The 20863-nt window shown below is 43.4% G+C and overlaps 2 protein-coding genes across 4 annotated transcripts in view; both read right to left on the reverse strand.

The window, feature by feature from the left end:
• Nucleotides 1-26: 26 nt before the first annotated feature.
• Nucleotides 27-6164, reverse strand: prkcsh (PRKCSH beta subunit of glucosidase II). Of its 3 annotated transcripts, none has more exons than XR_015090117.1 (19): nt 6032-6164; nt 5640-5753; nt 5067-5183; nt 4899-4994; nt 4765-4822; nt 4380-4497; nt 4093-4222; nt 3918-4002; nt 3701-3779; nt 3269-3352; nt 3020-3190; nt 2850-2937; nt 2216-2285; nt 1675-1764; nt 1520-1594; nt 1350-1449; nt 1113-1272; nt 831-934; nt 27-123 (listed from the first exon to the last, which is right to left on the reverse strand). XR_015090117.1 is itself a non-coding variant. In XM_086055583.1 (19 exons), the coding sequence occupies exons 2-17, from the start codon at nt 5734-5736 to the stop codon at nt 1126-1128; spliced, it is 1605 nt and encodes a 534-aa protein (XP_085911709.1). In that variant the 5' UTR covers nt 5737-5753; nt 6032-6164; the 3' UTR covers nt 27-123; nt 831-857; nt 1113-1125. The 3 variants fall into 3 exon arrangements, 2 of the variants coding, with proteins under 2 accessions (XP_085911709.1, XP_085911708.1); XM_086055583.1 differs by having other exon boundaries at nt 831-857; XM_086055582.1 differs by lacking the exon at nt 831-934.
• A 394-nt stretch (nt 6165-6558) lies between these two features.
• Nucleotides 6559-20863, reverse strand: part of pde4a (phosphodiesterase 4A, cAMP-specific) — a 54092-nt gene continuing 39787 nt past the window's right edge. The window contains exons 7-15 of the mRNA XM_086055581.1: nt 17229-17322; nt 16983-17146; nt 16738-16836; nt 15792-15956; nt 15596-15695; nt 14203-14357; nt 14002-14124; nt 11870-12052; nt 6559-10886 (exon numbers count right to left, since the gene is read on the reverse strand). Coding sequence (XP_085911707.1) covers nt 10377-10886; nt 11870-12052; nt 14002-14124; nt 14203-14357; nt 15596-15695; nt 15792-15956; nt 16738-16836; nt 16983-17146; nt 17229-17322 — 1593 coding nt within the window. The 3' untranslated portion in view covers nt 6559-10376. The remainder of the gene's footprint in view (nt 10887-11869; nt 12053-14001; nt 14125-14202; nt 14358-15595; nt 15696-15791; nt 15957-16737; nt 16837-16982; nt 17147-17228; nt 17323-20863) is intronic.

The raw sequence follows: 20863 nt of genomic DNA on the forward strand, positions 1-20863 counted from the left end.
TTCTCTCAAATGACCACAGACGCATGTAAAAAGCACTCATGTATTTATTTAACGCTGTGAAATAATAGTGTGGTGGCTCCTCACAACTTCTTGTTGCCGCGGCGACGTGGTCCCTGGCGAACACTGCAAGAGGAGCACAAACACATTGACTTTGGCACACCTTGTTGTCGGATTCAAAGCGCTTAGTTGGGTGTCAAATCCCCGTAGGGTTGAATTTCCGAGGACTAAGCGCTCACCGGCAACCAGCCCAGTTTGTATACTTAAACTAAGGTCAGCGTGCTATTGTGTTAGATTTAAAGTAATACGGACAACAGCTGCGCCATCATAAGCAAGGCAAAAACATTCAAGTGCTATAATTACATAGAACAGAATTATATATTTTTTTTAATCAATGAATGAGGCTGACGGGTTTCTCATGAGAATTTAGTAGGATTTAGTACAAAACACATGATTTGTAGAAAGGTGAAAATGGAAAATTTGTGTTCTTATGATCAAACTGTGAAGGGGTGCCTGAGTGTTACATGCAGTTGCTCTACTCCCATTATGAACAAGTATAACAGCGACCAATTTTGCTTGATTTTTGTACATTTCCCTACTAAATTCTTGCGAGAACATGACACATGCTACTACGGTGTTACAACAACAAAGCAATGAGCATGCATGCAAACATTTATTATAGTTAGTATAGGCAACTTTGGCTTCAGACGACTGCAGTGCGGCATTTCAGCGCTGCCAAATGCTTCTGTCCGACACCACGTTGTTAAACTGTCAGATTTGATTAATTGTTGTCCCACTATTAACGTAATGAACTCTTAGGAAGATGCCATTACCTTGCCTTTGCTGGAGTCCTGCTCGTTCTTCACACAGAGAGAGAGAGAAAGCCATAACGGCCCATGACTCGTTTCCTCGCCATCAAATGCCGAGATGCGCTATACTGTCGCGTAACCGCGTTGACTGCATTTAATTTCAATTCAGTGGCTTTGTGCTTCAGAAGTTTGGTTTTCAGTCAGATAGCAAAAAAAAAAAACCAAAAAAAAAAAAACATGCAAAGCCAGACACTGCAGCAGATGCATTATTGCACGGGATGACTTTGAGATTAAAATATTACTCACAAGTGGAGAAGGTTTAAAGTTCGGTATGCTCAGGCAGCAAGGGGTCCAGGGTCTTGGGGTCCTGACAGAGGGCGGGAGTGGTGAACTCCATTAAGTACTCGCAGCGACTGGGCTCCGTTGTGGACGTCACTACAGTCTCCTTCCCGCATTTTAGCTTGACCTGCAAGACAGACCACAAATGTTATTAAATTCTTTTATTTTTCCCTTTTTTTGTTTTTTGTTCAGACAAACACAGACCGTGGTGGATCTGTTGGGACCTTGCCAGCATCCCAGTCCATTCTCATACTTCATCACGGAGTAGACGTTCCCCTCGGGACCATCCCAGTGACCCCATGTCCTTGGAACAAAAACATTCATAAATTGCCAAGACACGAGCCAAGCTTTCAACGCGGGACATTTTGCATTACCCTAAGCTGGTCTCTGAGCCGCCGTGCTTGGGTTTCTGGGTTACTTGACTGAATGGGCAGAGCCTGTAGATGTACCTGAGAAAGCAAAGTTATTAACACCAGACCAAAAAAAAAAAAACCCTAAAACAAAAACATACACACACACTGGCACATACTCGCTAGTTGTTAGGTCGTAGCACTGGCTGTAGAGGTAGGCAAACTCAGCGCTGGGTCCAAAATCTGAGGTGGTTTCCTTTTCGATGTTCCTGCAGGAAAACAGGGATTATCCGAAGGAGTGAGGCTGAATCAGGGTGGATTTGGAAGTGACACAGTTCAGATTATTTTGCTCTCAAATGGAACAATTGGGATATGTCATGGCAGCGTAAATAGAAAAAAAAAAAAAGTGCATGAGTCAATGCCAGCTTGATGTCACCGATATACAAAATTGGTGATGTAATCGTGGAATTAATTACGGACATCGGCACATTAGTGTTGTTTCATGTTTCCCCATCAATGTAAACAAAGACAAATTGGTAATTTGTCAAAATGTGTCAAATGTGACACATGAAAAAATTCCCAAATCTGACACAGACACTGAATTGGAATGGAGCACTTGGACCTGCATCGTAAATCCAGCCAGACATGTCACAAAAGGCACAATAGCATTACTGGAAAATGCGTGCGTTACGTCCATCGCATTCCGAGTACAGTACTTACTTCAACTGATCATCCAGTTCCCGGAGAGCTCGCTCAGACTCATCAAACTGCTCTCTCGCCTTCTGGGCAGCTAGAAAAGCAAACATGCACGATTCAATTACGAGGCCTTTATGGGGAATCTAAAGCGCACATGCCCACAACATTAGGTACGCCTACGCCACCTAATGAGATCAAAGAGTTTGTTGTTGTGCACAACTGCACTGCATCATACGAAAAGGCTTTTCCATGCTGGGTGATGCAAACTGTCTGCCATCATACAACATTATGGGGAGTACATGCCGTGTTTTAAGCAATATTTCAACATTCCTAACATCACACAAGGACAACAAAAAGTTAGCCAACCATCCAGAGTTGTGCGTTTACAATAGGTAAAGTTAACTTACATTCTCAACATTTCCAATTTTATGCTTATTAACCTTTTTTTTGGTGGAATCACCCCAAAAAAAAAAAAAAAAAAAAAAAAAAAAGATATTTTAGATGCTCACTGAGCTGAAGTCTCATTTAATTTGCTAACGTCACATATGATGAGCTGAGGTTTATTTTTGGTCCAAGACGCACAATGATCAAAGGGGAAAGTATATTCATGTATGCAGCGACCTGCATTTTCAGTGATTTGTCATCGAGTCACACTTACCATCAATGAGGTTCTGCGTTTCTTCATCGTAGGGCGGCATCGTCCCCTCGTCCTCGTCATCCTTCTTTTCTTGCACCGCAGGAGGTCTCTGTGTGATAGACACAACAAACACAGTGAGTCAGAGCACTCGGCTTTTCTCACGCAGCGCAGCGCAAGCTCCAAAAGTGTACATTGTAGTCTGCTTCATCTGGATCGTCATCCTCTTCCTCCTCGTCATCCTCCTCCTCCTCCTGATCGTCGTCGTCTTCCTCCGGGATTTCGCTCTCAGAGTAATGCTCAGAGTCATTGTCGGACAGCGGCTCCCTCGTCTCCGCGTGCGGCGTCTCCACCGGCGCTTGGGACTGCCGCCAAGAAAAGGTCCACGTTATCAGACGTGATCCTCGTACGGACAAAGTGGGCCAATGGGGCCGGTGTCCTACCTCGGAGATGTATTTGTCTTTTATGTCCGTCCAGACAGCCTCAAAGGCCAGCGTGTCCACTTTGTCGACGCCCCTCAAAAGGGTCTGTGAAAAATTCAAAGACAAACGTGAAATTAACTCTCAGCGCGTAGTTGCAGAAATTAGGGGGGGGATTTCATTCCTCCATCCAGTTTTTTAAATGTATTAACAAGTTCGGATGCCATGTGGCAACATGCTGCCTCTCACAGGTCAGTGTTGGTACGACATCAGGTAGTTTTTTGAGAAGAGTGCTGTGCAGATAATTTCCAGTTTATCACCCCAAAAAAAAAAAAAAAACCCAGTACAAACACACTTGCTCATTTTTACCATCATTCGTGGGGTCTCTGAAATTTTAAAAAGCAATTCAAATGTTAAAAACCAGCATGTGTTGCTCAACACTAGACTTTTTTTTACCTGAGCCTCCGCTTCAGTGAAAGAACCATCAGAATCCGTGTCAAGCTCACTGTGGGACTGAAGCTCAGCCAGGGAGACGCTGAAATAAATATGACATTGATTAGTGAATGAAACCATTAAAATGATATTCTTACAAAACAAAGTCATAAGTGGGAGGTAGCGGCATAAGTCAACACAAATGACTATGTGTCATTATGGTTTGCGTGTTGGTACTCACAAGCCATCGCCATCATCATCCAGTTCAATAAACACCTCAACTATTCGAGCCTTGTCCTTCTCTGCACGTACTGCAGCCTTCTCATCTGCACAAACAATGATTACATTAAATAGGAAGCAAAAATGACTTTTCCTCAATTAATGCAAAGCTGCCACATGGACACTGATCTGCTTACCTTCCCAAGCCTTGAGATGGCGCCCTTTAGCTTCTTTCTCTGGCTCCTCTGCCGCTTCTTTGACCGTTCTCAGAGCCTCCACCTTCTCCTCCAGTTGTTTTTTACTGGCCTCGAGGTCTAATGCTTTGGCCTGTCAGGGCAAATACACGCACTTACTCAAACATAACGATGTGTTAACTTAATGAGAAAGACACTAGCTACGTGATATTCCGAATTCAGAGTGACAAATACTGTATGTATTTTTTTTTCCTAATTTCTGCTCCTTCGATTTTAATTTTCATCCACACCTTCTTTTCCTCCAGACCCCTCTTAGCCTCCTGAATGAGCTGCTGTTTGAGAATGAAGCCCTCCTTTACAATCTCAGCCAGTTTTTGCAGGCTCTCCTTCTCCTTGCGCCCCAGCTCCCTATGAACAGAAAAGAGCATCTTAAATTGTGGAACCTCTAAAAACATATTCATATTGGGATTGGGACAAATTTGAGCATCTTCCTCCTTCGGCCAAAGTCAGCAATGGCAGATTTTTCTCAAACAATATCCCATAATTAGGGCAGGACGTTTTTGTAAAATAAATGAAAAATAAGGACTCACATGCTGTTCACAATTTTAAAAAATGGTTAAGATGTCCAAAATGAGTTTGCAAGTACCCCGTTGTAACCAATGTAGTCACACCTACCTGCAGGTGTTTGGGCAGCTAGCACCGCTGTTGTATTCATCTGTTGCGTCACAGCAGTCTGTGAGGGGCACATTTCCGATGAATATAATTCTTGACGACATGTTGTGGAAAAAAAAGAAAGAAAGTGATCTTACCGCATACACCATCATTGATGCGGGATGATGGGATGAAGACTGGTCGATGGCCCGCATTAGTGCAGTGGAAGCTTCCATTGGGGCAAGCCGGAGTGCCTGCAAAAGAAGAAATGGGTCTGATGTATCAAATGCAATTTGGAAGGGCGTGAGGCTGTCAGATGTACAAACCTGGCTCATCCGAACCGTCCTGACAGTCACAGTAGTCATCATTCACCCTGTCAAAGGGAATTGTGAGGGAGCCGTCCAAGCAAGTGAAGGGTTTGCCCTCCAGGTAGAAGTGCTTTTCTGTTGGAAAACACAATATAGCGATTTCCAGTTATCCGAGGAGCCAGACTGGAAGCTTCACAATGTTGCATTGACACTTGTCGACGCCGTGTAAAAGAAAGTGGTACACTGACTTATGAGTGTCCAAACTTACAGGCACGGGCCATCGCTGGGTCAATGTTTTGCTTTGGTGTTGGGTGCACAAATTTAGCCTAGTAGGGCCTGATAAATGAGTATTTTTTTCATTTTTTAATTTAAATCGGCCACTTCGTTTTTGTTTCCCAAACGTTAACATAGGTATGTATTAGAAGCAGAAGATTTGACTGTTTTAAATGTTATGTATTACTGTATTTCTGTAACTTTACAACAGATGAATTTTCAAGAAAAAAAGATGATTAATTGATGATTTCAGGTTTAGATTTAGGCATTTCAATTCATTTCAATCAGGAATGTTAGCGTCAAATGCTCCCTTCTTACTTGACAGCGGGACACCGCGGGGGCGCTGTACTTCCACTGCCGAGACTGCCGTACCCAGCAACAGCAAAGGGATGAGGCACCGACAGGCTTCCGCCATATTTCTGCTTCTGCTCTCTGTAAGAGTAATAATACTATTATGTTATTAATAGTAATAATAACAGAATCCAAACACAACCGGACCATTCGTTTAAAAAATGGATATTCTACACAGGCAGACGTCACGCCATGCAATAAGCAGCAAGCTCACCTCTATTGAGCTAAGTGTAGAGGGACTTTTAAAAAAAAAAAGCGAAAATTACCGATATTCAATCCAAACGAACGCTAAAACTCAAGTGGCTTCAAGCGAATACATCGTACTATATGGATATATATATTGGAAATGGTAAACTTACCTATAACGCAGTTTTTTCTCTCCCTCGAGGAAGGCAAGCTAATGACTACCCGTAGCCTGACCTGGCACCGCAGTTCCGTGATGACGCATTGCGCATGCTTACGGCCCCGCCCTCCGGTTTTATAAGCATATGATTGGTTGGTCTTTTCAGAGGACGGATTGTGATTTGTTAAACGTGAGAGAATCCGCCTACCGTTTCATTGAATCGTCTTCAAAGGTGTATTCCGATTGGCTAAAATGGATGTCACTCAAGACGCTGCAGCTATCTCGTGCCAGTTAATGGTTTATCTGGAGTATGACTTCCAAAAGGTCAAATTTGAAATTCTGCATGTCAGCTTCTAAAATGTTATACTAAGACATTATTCTCATTTTTATGTATTTACATTTTAATATACACACACCATAATAAGTGATATATATGCATAATGCTATACTAATACATAGTGTAGTTCCATATAGTGTGGTATTTATAATACTGTACTTATACTGTATTTTACTATAGAAAGACCAAACAAACTTACATTCAAGTACCATGTAATATAAAAATCGACCTTTATTGTATTTCTAACACACTTTACAGTACCGAACAGTGAAATAAAAAAAAAATATATACTGATATACTATCATTTTTTTATATTTATATATATATATATATATAGGTATTTGCTTATTAAATGTGTTTATTCACAAAATGACACCTCGGCTCTTTTAAGAGGAAAAAACTTTCATAAAAATAATATAATAAAAAATAACCGGACACATTTTACACGTTACAGCGAGATCATTTACAAATATTACAATCATTTCATGTTGTTTTACCCCCTTGTATAATTTCTCTCGCTTTTGTGAAAACACACGCACGCACGCGCGCGCACACTCACATACGTGAATTAAAGCTAACAAAAATACTCTTTAGAGGGAGTCAGTCTGCATCGCTCCGACCTGACAGGCAGGCTATTGGTTGAATTTACTAAGAAACAAGAGGAGGTGATAGTCCTAGTAGAAATGGTCAAGAAGGATAAGGACACACTTTCTACCTTTGAACGTGTCACATCCTGCGTGACTACAATGTAGCCGCTCAAGTTTTGACTATACAAGTCAAATTAATTCAATCTCCCTTGGCCGGTCGAAAAGCGAATGGCTGGTTATGACTCTACATTGTACAATGAGGGTTTGTGATTTGGCCCAGTAGAATATCATCATTAATTGTTCCCCCCTACCAGCATAGACCACACACACACACACACACACACACACACACACACACACACACACACACACACACACACACATACGACTTGAAACTTTGCCTCTGAGCCTGGTGAAATAAAGTGCTGGTACACGTATATTTGAACAACAAAGAGGTGACAGTACAGGCAAACTAGAACATACTGAAGAGGTGAAGGTTGTGGCCTGCAGTGTGTTTGTATTGTTCAGTCATTTACAATGCAATATATACATTATATACAAGGGTGATTATGCTTACACCTATATCCACATGTGATTCTTTGTATTTTCCCCACCCACCAGCCACCAGAATGATAGAAAAATAAACTGTACACAAACTGATCAAAGAAAACACACATCCCCTGGTTTTCTTTTTCATCATTTTTAAAAAGAATGGCAGCAATCAATCCACTGAATAATCTTATTAATAAGAAACAATTTGCTACAGTATCGTGTTTGTATGGCAATTAAATAGTAACTTTTTTTCTTATAGCTATATGACATCACAAGAAGAAGCCACCCAAAAAGAAAAACAATAGATTTTACTGTAAGTGAACAGGCCAGTGCATATGGGAATGTTGTGTTGATGCTTGTTATTCCATATTCCCGCGGTTACACACACACAAGGAAGAGCTCGGCTTCTGACCTGCAGAACCTGCTCTCTTTATCACCTTTCACCATCTTTTGCTCTTTACCCTGTGAAAAAGACGCTATTAAAAAAAGGGGTCAACAATACATTGAACACCATTTTAGGCCTTCTTGTCCTCTCACGCTGTTGAGCCACTACAAATAAGTCATTCAAAAGCGGGGTACACACGGGTCGATTTTTTGACATCGCAGTTTGTTTGTACTCTACTATTCTTTTTGTGTGTGGTGAACAGTCGACCCCCGCTATTCTATTTCAAACCAAAGAAATTCTTCAAAAACACAAATAAACATTTGATGTTTATGGGGGGGGGGGGGATAATGAGTGAAAAATTCTGGGAAAAAAGACATAAAATATTTAAAAATACTAGGGAAAAAAATGGGGGGGGGGAGCCACGGCCATCGAGACTGATGGAAAATAAAAAAGAAGAAAAAACATGAGAAGCCAGGCTAACTGTTAGCTTATTTGCTAACTACAATGGAGTGGAAAACTCTTCCTCTTGTCATTTTCACTTTGGTGAATGAACTGTGACAAACATCATCCAAACACTCAACAGCACCAGTTGCTCCTCTGTTTCCAGCCACTGAGCCACTACTGCACAAGCTTCAGGTCGCATATTGATTGGCTAATGTTCTATGCCACTTCGCAATCACAGAGTCCGTGGCAGGTGGAACTCTCGCCACACGCATGTATGGATTTGCCATCATTAATATTGAAAAGGATGAACTTTTCCGATTATCGGCCCCCTGCAATTTTCCAAGAAGATCAGGGCAGGAAAATCGCTTTTAACACACTCCACACAACAGGATAATCGGTCATCTTTTGGAGGCATCCAAAAATCTGACTTTTGCTTCCTTGGATCAGAAAGAAGGGAATCGTGCTCAATTCGGTCCAATGAACGGTATGTGTGTACCCCGCTTAAACACTCACTAAAATACGACATGATTATTCCATTTGCGTCGTAGCTGCAATGTAGTGATTTTTAAACTCAACAAAAACACATTCTTGATGCTGGTCAGAGTACTGCATACTCTAAATAATTGACCGATGCAATGAAACAAGCATACAGACAATATAAATATAATAGAATATCTGCTATATTCTTCTACGTATAGCGGCAAGTATGAATCCTGCCTCTGACATTAAGGCAAAAAAACATAATAAGGACAATAGACCTTTTTCGGTGACCTGACCACCTCTGTCGAGTTATCTTCATTCCCGAATGAAGAAGGTAAGTGGAGGCGAAGCGACAAAGCAGAAGTGGTCTGACGTTAAAAAAAAAAAAAAAAAAGAACGATCTATAAGGGATTTCCAAACCAACATTCCTGAACTCCTTTCCCCATAATCTGAACTCATCTACTTTGGTGATCACTGTATGAGGACATAAACACAGTGCGAGCGGGCACGGCGCAAAATTGGATCCGCTGATGGCATAACAACCCCGCCCGACTTCCTCCCACTGTTAAATAGAAAGTAAAGGCAAAACGTATGCGCCGAAGCATCGCATGGCTTATCGTAGGAAAGAAATGACAGTTGGTCAGCGGTTGCGGCGGTAGTAGTAGTAGTGGTGGGTGATTGCTCCGTTATACCAGCAGAAGAGCAACAAAGGAAGACTTGACAGCTTAAAACATGTCACCACAGACACACCACAATAGCATGGACAGTAGCTTCCACGAGAGACAATCAAAAAGTGAGAACAAAACGCACACACACAACTCCTGTCCCACAATGCATTGCTTCACCGCAGCTCTCCATTCGGGAGGCTGGTGAGTCAGAAAGGCACAGAGCCATCTTCTAGCTAAGCGCTCTCCTCGTAAAGCGTTACGGGACCCCGGACGCCCCTCCCCCCCATGTCCGTATTCCCCCACCGACGTCCAACTTCCTTATTTTTCTTTTCCGACAGAAATGGAAAAAAAAAATTTAAGTTGCTCGCTTTTGCTGAGGAGAACAGTTCCTGTTGGGGTTTTGCTGAACATGAATTGCTAAAACGGACTAAACACTCCATTAAGAGATGGCTTTTTCCAAAAGAAAACAAAAGAAGAAACGAATCATTGTTCGCAAATCCCTCGTGTAATAAACGCGCACGTACAAACATACAGTCAAGTGTGTGTTTGCAGGAAAACAGCAACCCAGGTGGTGGAGGAGGCGGTGCTGCAATGCTCAATTATTCTGCATATATGCACGCGTGCGCACACGCCGCATCGCCGCCTTCAAAATGACCCAGCGTGTGTTTATTTGTGCGCATTCCGGTCCCAGAGTGCTACACCGTCTTGTCCACTGCTCACTACTTTGCATCTACAGCTGCTGTGTGATGAACTCCTCTTGATTCCCTTTTTTGAAAAATAGATTTAAAGGTCTGTATTGTCACTGCAGTCTTATTATTGATGTGGTTGTTCTTGGTTCGGCCTCGTGAAAGGATGAAAACAGATCGCCTGTGCAAAGCGAGGAGGGCTCTGCGAGACAAGAGCAACACTCATGTGTCGTCGGCTTGTGAAGAAGAAGAATTCTCCTCTTCCTCTACAGGGCTCGCGTCAGAAAGTCTCTCCCGCTTCGACTCCCGCTCGTCTTTCTGCTCCTCGCCCTGCTCCTCCTCCTCCTCCATGGCCACCTCCTCCTCGTCCTCCTCCTCCTCGATGATGTCCTCGTTCTCCTCCTCTTCTTCTTCAGCCAGGACGTCCTCCTCGTCCTCCTTGGCCCCCTCGTCGCCGTCTCGCTCCACGTGGTTGGGGCAGGCGGCCGCGTCGCCCTCGTCGCACTCCGCCTGAGAACCGTCGTCTAGGGTGAGCTCAAATTGGAACTTGTCCACGCAGGCGTTGAGCTCCTTGTCCTTGCACACGGGAGGAGGCGACGGGCTCTGCGGGATGGTACTCTGGTACCAGTCCCTGTTGTCCTCCAGAGTGTCCAGGATGTCCTGGGCGTCGGGGTGCACCAGGTCCCCCCAGGTCTCCCACAGAGGATGGACGATGTAGTCGATGAAGCCAACCTACACGCGCAGGGGATACACGTTGCTTAGATCGGTGAAAATTGCCGATAACAGCGGCGCTAACTTTCACAACAGAGATGTGGACCAGTCGAGCCATGCAGATTGGCCGCTCATTTGATATTAAATCTGGCTTAATTGCAACAAGCAGTTAGCTAGCTAGCGATGCTAACACCCTGAAAATGCATCTACAATTCCTCTTTAGAGCGCCTCGATGTCCGCTGCGAGTGCACACACCTTGCGAAGAGAAAGGTAGAATAGTGAGGTTGAGGTCTGACAAGTGTGCGGACCAGGCCGTCAGTCTGGTAATTCAAATTTCCAAATTTCCAAATCCAAATCTTCTTTCGCGGCATGTTTTTTTGGGGGTCACCCTATTTGCAGCTCAAACACGTTGTTATGTAATATTTTTTTAATTATTCAAATTTGGCAGTGTTGTTAACAACACTTTTTATCTGTGGTGTCAAATTTAGAAAACACTTATTTTCACTTTAGAGGGACAGATTCAGACTTTGGTGGGAAAAAAAAGAAAAAAAAATCACAAATTTTATTTCAATGCCATATTGCCCCGCCCTATAAGGAAGTACATTCTGATGTAGATCAGGTCTTAATTTTGCCCCAGGGGTCACTATGCCATCAATTTTTCATTCTACCCTAGAATCAAAATAGCTAGCTAACTCACAGGTGGATGAACAAATTCATGTTAAAGACATCTATTCATGCAAATGTGTTTTTATTTGGATGGAGACTTTTTAGGTGTAGTAAATAAATTAAAAATAAAAGCTTCTCTGTCAATTGGACTCCGGAACAAATTAGCATTAACAACGTAGGAGGATGACTACTGCCTTCACTCATGACGGCTCACTCTCTGTACACAGTGTACGGTGCTGCTTTTAGCAAGCCACCCCAGCATGGACAGAATCTACCAGCTGCCCAGTGGTGCCGAGATCCATACCCACGCACGTACAGTCGACGACGAGATGGCTTACCTGACTCTTTTCCACCGAGGCGGTGTGCTTGTCGCACATGGGGCTGATCTCCATCCCTCGCTCCCTCTCTTTGTCGCCTTGCCTGAAGAACTCCTCCATGATTCTCTCTGTCCATTGTCGGTACACGGCCAGAGGCTTGGTGGGATTGCTCAAGTCGGCGCAGTGCACCATGTTCCTCAACACCTGCACGGACACGGTCACAGATGCCGGTTATTAATCGATAACCGGTCTGCCCTGCCCTTTACACGCTTTAAACACACTTTTTAAACACATTATGGATGCATCTTTAACATCACAACGACGTTACTTATTGCCATCTGTGTACATGCATGTGCCTTTAAGAGGCGGAGCCTGGTGGGGTGGCATGTGTCGTCGACGAGCTGTGGCCGACAGTAGCCCCTGCGTGACTATGTTCATTTCTTGTTCTGCTTTCCCGGCATAAATTAAATGACTTAAAAGTGCAAAAGTCATTTCGGCTCTCTTTCCCCACATGCAAGGGCATTACAGAAAGTAAGCGCGGTCCAGGTATATCGTAAAAAATGGAGGAAATGCTCTGAAAAAAAAAAAAAAAAGTGTGAATATGTGTGTTTGTGAATACTCGAAAATGGCTCTGGAATTTCATCTAGTCTAAGTCATTGGCGGAGGAACTCATGTGAGTGCGGTATTACTCAAAGCAGAAAATACAACTCTGAGTGGCTCGTTTTCAGACCCATGTTTGGATATAGAAGTCACTTTTACATAATATCCATCCATTTTCTACAGGGCGTGGCCTCATTAGGCTCACGGGTAATCTGGAAGCCTGACTTTGAGCCTGGGCACATGTAGTCAGACAATAATTCACATTGACATCTGTGGACAATTTAGAAACTTCAATTCATCTCCGAACCAAAAGACCGGACGCCTGATTCAAACCCCCAAACTCGTAATACAGAAGTCCAAACCGCTGACCCACTTTGCTGCCGCTTTCATAATATAGCCCCTTTAATCACTTTACAAATCACTTTGGAACCATGTTGCCATGACCCACGCTGGAAAACGAGGCATTGTCGGGTTCTTGGAAGCCCTCGCTTGATAGATCTAATTGTGTATGGCGCACACACAGCACTCCTCTGCTGACCTGCTTTCAGCAATGGTCAAAAATCTACTGGAGACTGGGATGTCTGATAAAAAGCCTCTTGCCGTGCTCAATTTCTTTGCTTTGAGAGGCTACCTCGTTATCTCCCCACGACGCCGTGAGTCAAACGGGGTCAAACGCATGTTTGCATGGCTGCCTGCCGCCTCCAGGTTGAGATGTCACGGTCCCTCGAGCTCGGCGCAGATAATAACGAGCGGCTCAGTCTTTCATTAAAGTGTCGCCCCGCGATATGTTGACAAAGTAGATCAGACTGACCAAATTGAAATCAAATTGAAAATGTGCCACAGGGAACAGGCTCAGGACCTCACAGCTGTCTAGAATCTTAAGGCACAACCTCTTGTGGTTTAAAAACATTCGAAAAAGGCTCTTTTTAAGTTGTAGCCATTTTGTCTTCACTAATACCAAATGACCGAGAAGTCATTGTTTATTATACCATCCACAGTCAGGGGTTCATGAAATAAAATGTTCACAGATACAGAACCTTTCCCAACACAGTCATAATACAAGCAGGAACAAATCTAAGTAAAAAGAAATAAAGGAAAGGTTTTGTTGAACTTCATTTATTAGACAATGCCTTTTTGTTTGCAGTTTCTTGCTTTTTTTTTTTTTTAACGTTCTCTTGCTAGCTAACGCCAATGACAATAGCCGACGCCATTTTGTATACTAGCGATCGACGGCTCCTTCATTCAAATCATATCTAAAGAAGCACAATGACAACAATCTCTCAATTCTTCATTTTAAACATTGCTTTTTACTTCGGTTTGTTCCTGCTTGTGTGATGAGTGTGTTGGGCAAGATTGGCAAAAATTAGCATTTTTAGTTCATGAAACCCTGACTGTGGATGGTATGACAATGACTTTTCTGACACATTGATTATGTGATAAGATGTGAAAGTAATGGTCTTGATTAATGGTCACTAACAAAGAATGAAATAATTCATTGTTATGAAAGATTTTTTTTTTTCACATTCTGCGCCCGGTCCACCTTCCTTTCTCACCTGTATCCGATCAGTGTAGTGGTCCAGCAGCAGAACCCCCGAGCTCGTCACTTTCTTGGTTTCCACCATCGTCTTGAGGTCTGCCAGCAGGCTCATGTGTTTGGACATATCTGTGGCCAAAACCTGCATAGACACATTTTCAATTATTATTATTAGTGAGGAGATGATTAGGGCTCATAAGAGTGGGGTAACAAAAGTCACCATATCAATGACAAGTTTCCTCAGGCTCTGTCGCTGCCTCTTGCTGAGGTTCTGGAAGATGTCACAGTTGTCCTCGTGAAGCAGCTTGAAGCCCACAGCCAGGTGATGGTTTTCCAGAACCGACTCGTCGTTGTACATCAGAGCAAGTTCGGAGTCTGAGGGGTGTAATGCAGATGATTATGCTGCAAGAATGGTTTGATTGAACTTTTTATTGAGCTAGGGGCGATATTTAGTAACTTGAGTGGCTAGTCAAGACTGTGCCCGACAGAAGATAATGACAACGGAATTCATCATTATTTTAATGCTGTCGCTGTCCAGTTAAATTATCATGACATGTAACTGCAGCCATAGTAAAAGTGATTACAAAAAAAATTTCAAATAGGAAATAGCTCTTAATTGAGCAAATCAACTTACATATCAAGTGTAACTGATAAAATAAGTCACAAATCATCTCTTTTTATGAGTTTGTTGCTGTCTTCCTTGTAACTGTTAAACCATTTTATTCTATCATATACATTTTAAATAGGAGCAATTATTCTCTGAAGTTGTGTTTCTACTTTCTACATAGATGCAATTCTTTTACTAAAACCCCTTTACCCATCCCGAGGAAGAGGAAAAAAGTGACTTCATGCCTCAGCATAAATTACATTAAGCTAATTGGTCTTTTGAGTACCTAAGGTAAGTGTCCTCTTTATACTTTTTTGTGATGAGTGTTGCTCATTTTATCACAAAAGAATATATGAATATGTATTCCTTTGTTTTAATTAACTAGCTGTTTGTTCTTCATCAGCTAGCATAGCTGCTGCCACAGCTAGCATGCACGTTTGAACAACCGCTAACAAGCAACGATTTGATGCAAGGTTGTTATAGTTAACGAAAATTAACAAAATAACTACAACTGAAATCGCATTTTCGTTAATGAAATAAAATAAAAACAAAAGAGCTTTTACATTTTTTTTTTAAACTAACTGAAACTATAACTTGCGTTTATAAAACATTTTTGTCTTTTTCCATTGATATCATTTCATTTGAAATGTATTCAACAGTATAGTATTTCGGTATTACTGTAAATCCATAGTGACAGAAGGAAGGTAAGAGGTTTGACAATTGTAATTTACTTTATTTCACAATGCTTAGTGACCTTTTTTTAAAAATTAAATCTTGCACTAGATAATATCACATACACGTAAACTAAAACTAAAACTAATAAAACCTAAACTAAAAGAAGAATAAAACCTAATAAAAACTAACAAACTTGCTCCAAAAATGTAATAAAACTGACTTTAAAAAACAAAAAGTCAAGACTAACCATAATGAAAAATTCCTAACTATTATAACACTCATTTGTGATGTTGTGTCATCTGTCTTGTTGTGCACATGCATCTCTACTCACTGGTATTTATGAGAAACTGGTTAGACACTCCTGGATGGTCCACATCGTGGATGGCGGCCGCAAATAACGCAGCCAAAATCTCTAGATCAGTGAACACAGCCTGCCAAGGAACAGCCAAATAACGCATTAGTATCTCCAGATAGGCCAATTGTGGACTTTACAAACTGTGACCCGTTTAGCAATTAGTGATGTTTACATCTAGAGCCGGCGTGGACAGCAGTACGTGTGTGGACTGAGTGACATCTGCGGCATGGAGGCTGTTGTGGTAGGCCACGTTGGCATGGTAATGGTCCTCCAGCGTCATCACATAGGTGACAAACGTATCCACTGGTATCCGAAAGGTCTTCAGTAGATCTCGCTCCTGTAGCCGGGAAGCAGCCAGTGATCATTTTTAGCAATGTCAACTTGTGAGTGACACATTGTATATAGTGTTTTGTGTTAATTTATTGCTTTCACTTGTTGTATTTTGACTATTTTGTTGTTGTATGTAAAGTGCTTTGTTACAGCTGTCGCTGTTGTGAAATGCCCTGTTGTATTGTATTGTACTTGCGGAATATGAGTAAAGCAATAAAATCCACCCGTTTTTCTCCGGGGGCGGCCATTTTGTCGCTTCTGTCGATTGAAAATGACACCTCACACACCCTCGGGGCTCGGATAACGACCAATCATAGCTCAGCTTCAGAAAACAGGTCAGCCGTGATTAGTCATTATCTAGGCTCTGTGATGTCATTTTCAGTCAACAGAAGTGACAAAATGGCCGCCCCCTGAGATGGCTAAAAACGGGTGGATTTTGCTGCTTAACTCATATTTCACATTAATCATATTATTCAACAAGTGGGCCTGCATAGAACATACTCTTGAAAAAAATTAATTTGGGTTGACTTCCACTTTAAGAGGCAGAAAATCTAACATCCACGTGAATGTACTGGAGGCAGTGCAGCCAAAAGAAACGTGAGACCGTTGGGAATACATTTATATCATTTCGTGAAACAAAAGTTAGAATTTAGGCCGTAAATGTCGGTCATTGCTACCGCTAGCCTTTAGGTCGCGCATCAAAGGCTTTGCCAACCCACCGCTGGTTTTAACTCGCAAAGGAAAGGCTGACCTGATATTACAAGCAACTATTGCATTGGCTTCCTCACCTGGAAGATGGCAAACATAATGCAGCTCAGGGGTCTGTTGTTCGAGAACTCTGCCACACGAAAGATATTAAGGCCCCACTTGTTCAAGTCATTCAGCTCCTGAGAACACAGCACAGCGAGCAAGATCAAACACAATTTGTACACACGGACAGGAAATGAAAAAGTGAAAACTTTTCGGACGCCATCTATAGAAATAAGGGAAGAAAACGACTTTCGGGAGAGTTTGTTTGTTCCCCGCCACTCACTCTGGCTAACGCGTCCTCATGTTCAGTCTTGACGCCGAAGCGAGGCAAGGTGGAGTTTGAAAGGCTGGAACTGTGCGTGAGTTTCTTCACGCCGCTGATGTGACACATCGGCTTGTCCCGCTCCCTCAAGGTCGGGGACGGGATCTCCACCTCGTTCTGCTTATCTGCCAGGGAGAGATTTCACTTCAGTTAGGGCAGCAGGTCATTAGTTGCCGGCAGCTTTATTTTGGAGGAGGTTCGGCTCACCCAGAAAGGTAGTGGAGATGTATTCGGACACCTGGTTCCCTGAGCGACTCATCTCTGACAAATGGGACAACTCCCTGTTGAGCATCCTCTTGAACTGACGAGAGTACAAACGCAAACATTGTTCATTTGATTTGAAGATAAGACTCACTCTAGACTACACGCAAAGTTCAAAACCCTTCAATTACGTACGGACAAACGTCAAATCATATTAAGCATCATGATTATAATGGGAATTGTATTGACTATATTTCTATATGGATTGTTGTCGTTCCATTCACGGGGTTCACAAGGTTACATAGCCAGGTGTCTGGTTATTATGTCACAGCTTTGAAAAGGATTGTTTTGACTCCCATCATCTTAATGTGCTTCTCATGTCTTTAATCTAGTGCAGAACATTAATAAGTCACACTAAGGCTGGACAATTAATTGAAAAGTTCATCAAAATGTAATTGTGCACAGCACAATTACTAATACTTTAATGTATTATTACTTTACTTAATTACTTAATAAACAAATTGGTGACACAATTTATTTTCTTTTTATTGTTCTTTCACATATCATTTAAAGCTGCGTTTGAGGAAATACAAAGATTGGAAATAAATGAATAATCGTGTTTATTAATCGTGATCTCAATATCAATCAAAATAATCATGATTATTGTTTGTTTGGTTTTTTTTCCTTTAATACCTCAGCCCTCAGCATACACGGAAAACAGGGCTGCAAAACTGTATAAATTGTTGCCTGTCAACTTAAACTGGGTCTCGTTCACTGACAACAAAAGAGGTTATTATTTATCCTTCAAGATATTCACCAACATTGTCAACGTCTGTCCAGATGTACATTTTGCTACAGGAGGTCTTGTGACTGTACATCGACATCATATTCAAATATTACAAAGAACACGACCACCCTTCCTTTGAGTCACGCGTTGAATTCGATTATCAGTATGATCATCGCTGCGTCCTTATTCGCCAAAGGTGCGAACATCAATTATGATTCATGACACTGTTTTTTCACACAACAATGCAGTGCTTTATGATGGCCATGTACTAATGTCCTGCAATATTCATCCAGTTTCTTTCTTTTGTTGTTGCAGATATTTGCGCACCTTAAATCAAGCATTGTTATTTTTTTTTTCATTATTATTAGAAGGTAAAAGCAGCATGTTTGTACGGTGAAGGCACAATGCGATGTCCTACTGACCGATCCCTCACACATAACAATCTCTTAGGCAACCCGAGCGGTTGCCATGGCAACTCCTTCCTCCCAGCCAGTCACTTGAGCTTGATGCGAGAGCGGCGGCTTGCTTGGGTGACGATTCAAAAAGCAGTAGGCAGGTGTCTCTGACCTTTACCAAGGTCAACTGACGACACCCTCCTTTCCCTCGTCCCTTCCTTCCCGCTTCTCCCTCCCGTCATAAAACGCCGCGGTGGCATGAGAAGCCGCGACAACACCCTCCCCCCCCACCCCCCTTCCATTTTGTTTGCCGTCAGTCACCGTCATCCGCGGCCGCACAAATAGGTGCTCTGACAGGCTGTCGGGCGGAATCAGGGAGGCCACGCGTAGTGGTACTTTAGGCCCCCAAACCGTCTCCCCTGTCGCTCTCCCTCGCGCCTTTTCCCTCACGCCGATGCTGTAACGCTGAGTCATAGCTGCCAACCGACACTAGCCAGGACAAACAACACTTCCTCTGACACTGACTAATGAAGCGAGCGCGGCACAGACATGACGCACACGTGCACAAACGCGACATACGCGCCGGCGACGGCCATTGTGTTTCTCCCCTCGTGAGACTGCCGTACAAAATGGTTCTCTGGTGGGCGCGAGTGACTGAAAACAACAGCGTGCGAATCAATCGAGGTTCCGTTTGCTCAAGTTCAACACTGTATTTGCTTGACAACTGCGTTCAGGCTTAGATTTGAGGCGAACATGGAGGCCAAACAGGGAAGGGTCCACCGCTGCAATAGAACTGGGCTTAAAAAAGAAGTATGAGTAAGGAATATTTTGCTTGAAAAAGCAAAATGATCTGCCAATAAAAGAAGAAAAGTCGACTTTGCAAGATTTCTTGAAACAAGTACACGCAGCTAGTCTGAAAACAAGTGTATTAGATAAGCTTACTCCTAACCAATAATAAAATCTCAATAGTACAATATTATACCAGAAGACATTTCAGGAATTATTGCATCAAGCAAATTGTTACTTGTTCAAATACTTCGAGGCCTAACCACATTCGGTCCAAAGCAAACTGTCAGAGCAAATTTGACCACAATCACGATGTTTAATCAGTGTTATTTGGTTCACACACACACATACATATATATACATATATACATATATATATATATATATATATATATATATATATATATATATATATATATATATATATATATAAACATATATATATATATATATATATATATATAATTTGTTTTTTATCCGTTTCTGACTGATTTGAACTTGTCAGTTCGAAAACAGCAGACCATGTATAAAAGTGATGTTTGGGGTAAACAAACTCGTGCAAAGCAGAAAATGTAAACAAAGCTGTGAATGCTGTCATGCTACTCTGAATGCTGAATGCTAACAAGAGAAGTTGCTAATGCATGCACAGCTGGGACACCTGATGAATCCTGCAATCTAAGATGGCCACTGCCGGGCTTTGTTTGCCCTCTGCGAGCCCTACCTGGTCCCACCAGCCGATGAGCCAGGGCCTGGAGCAGGTCTCGCAGAACAGGTCCACCAAGGGGGTCCTGCGCTGCGCCGTCGTCCCGCCCCCCTCCAGGACCCCTCCCGCCGCCTCACCGAGGTCCAGCTCTGCCCCTGCCCTCCCCTGCAGCAGGCTGTAGCTGGAGGAGCGGGACAGCCGGTAGCCCCCCGGTACAGGTGAGGGACAGGGGGACGGCGTGGGGTCAATGGCCTCCACCACACCCATGCCGAGGGTGACGGGGGGCTTGGGCCGGTGGCACAGGCAGGAGGTGCGGTAGTGGAGCGGGGTGGGAGCACTGCAGGTGCCCCATTGGCATGAGGGCGTCGTCAGGCTACGTGGGGAGAGGCCAGGGCACTCCAGAGTGAAGGCTGCCCCGAGAGGGGGTGAAGGAACGGGGGCGGGGGGGGCGGGGCGAGGGAAGGGTGCCGACTATCCTGGCCTACATGCAGCACCCCAAAGCGGACCACCCACTCAGCCCAGAGATGGCTCCAGTCCAGCCTCACTTGCGAGCTAAAGACGCGGGGCCCAGGAGACCCCCCCCTGGATCTGGATGCTGTGGAGACTACATCTCATCCCATTTGGTGATCCGGTTGACCCAAATGTCGATCCACGGCAGGGTCGAGGAAGATGAGAGCGGAGAGAAGCGAAGATGGAGGTAGACAGAAGAGAGACCGTCTGAAGGGCACCGAGACGAGCCCGGAGAGGAAGATGAGGCCGAGGCGCCAGAGACGGACGGGCAGGACGAGGGATGCTCGACTGACAAAAAAAAAATAGGACAGCTAGACGACGGAAGCGGACGAGATGGGCAGGTGGTGACAGCAGAACCGCCGAATGACCCGGCTAACCAACAATGGAAGCAAAGGGAGCTGCCAGAACATGGGGAGGAGAGCAAAATGAGAGAATAAACAGGGATGGGGGGGGGGGGGGG

The sequence above is a fragment of the Filicampus tigris genome, chromosome 16, assembly GCF_054856515.1.
Source record: "Filicampus tigris isolate MCC_2025a chromosome 16, RoL_Ftig_1.0, whole genome shotgun sequence".
NCBI classification, from domain to species: domain Eukaryota; kingdom Metazoa; phylum Chordata; class Actinopteri; order Syngnathiformes; family Syngnathidae; genus Filicampus; species Filicampus tigris.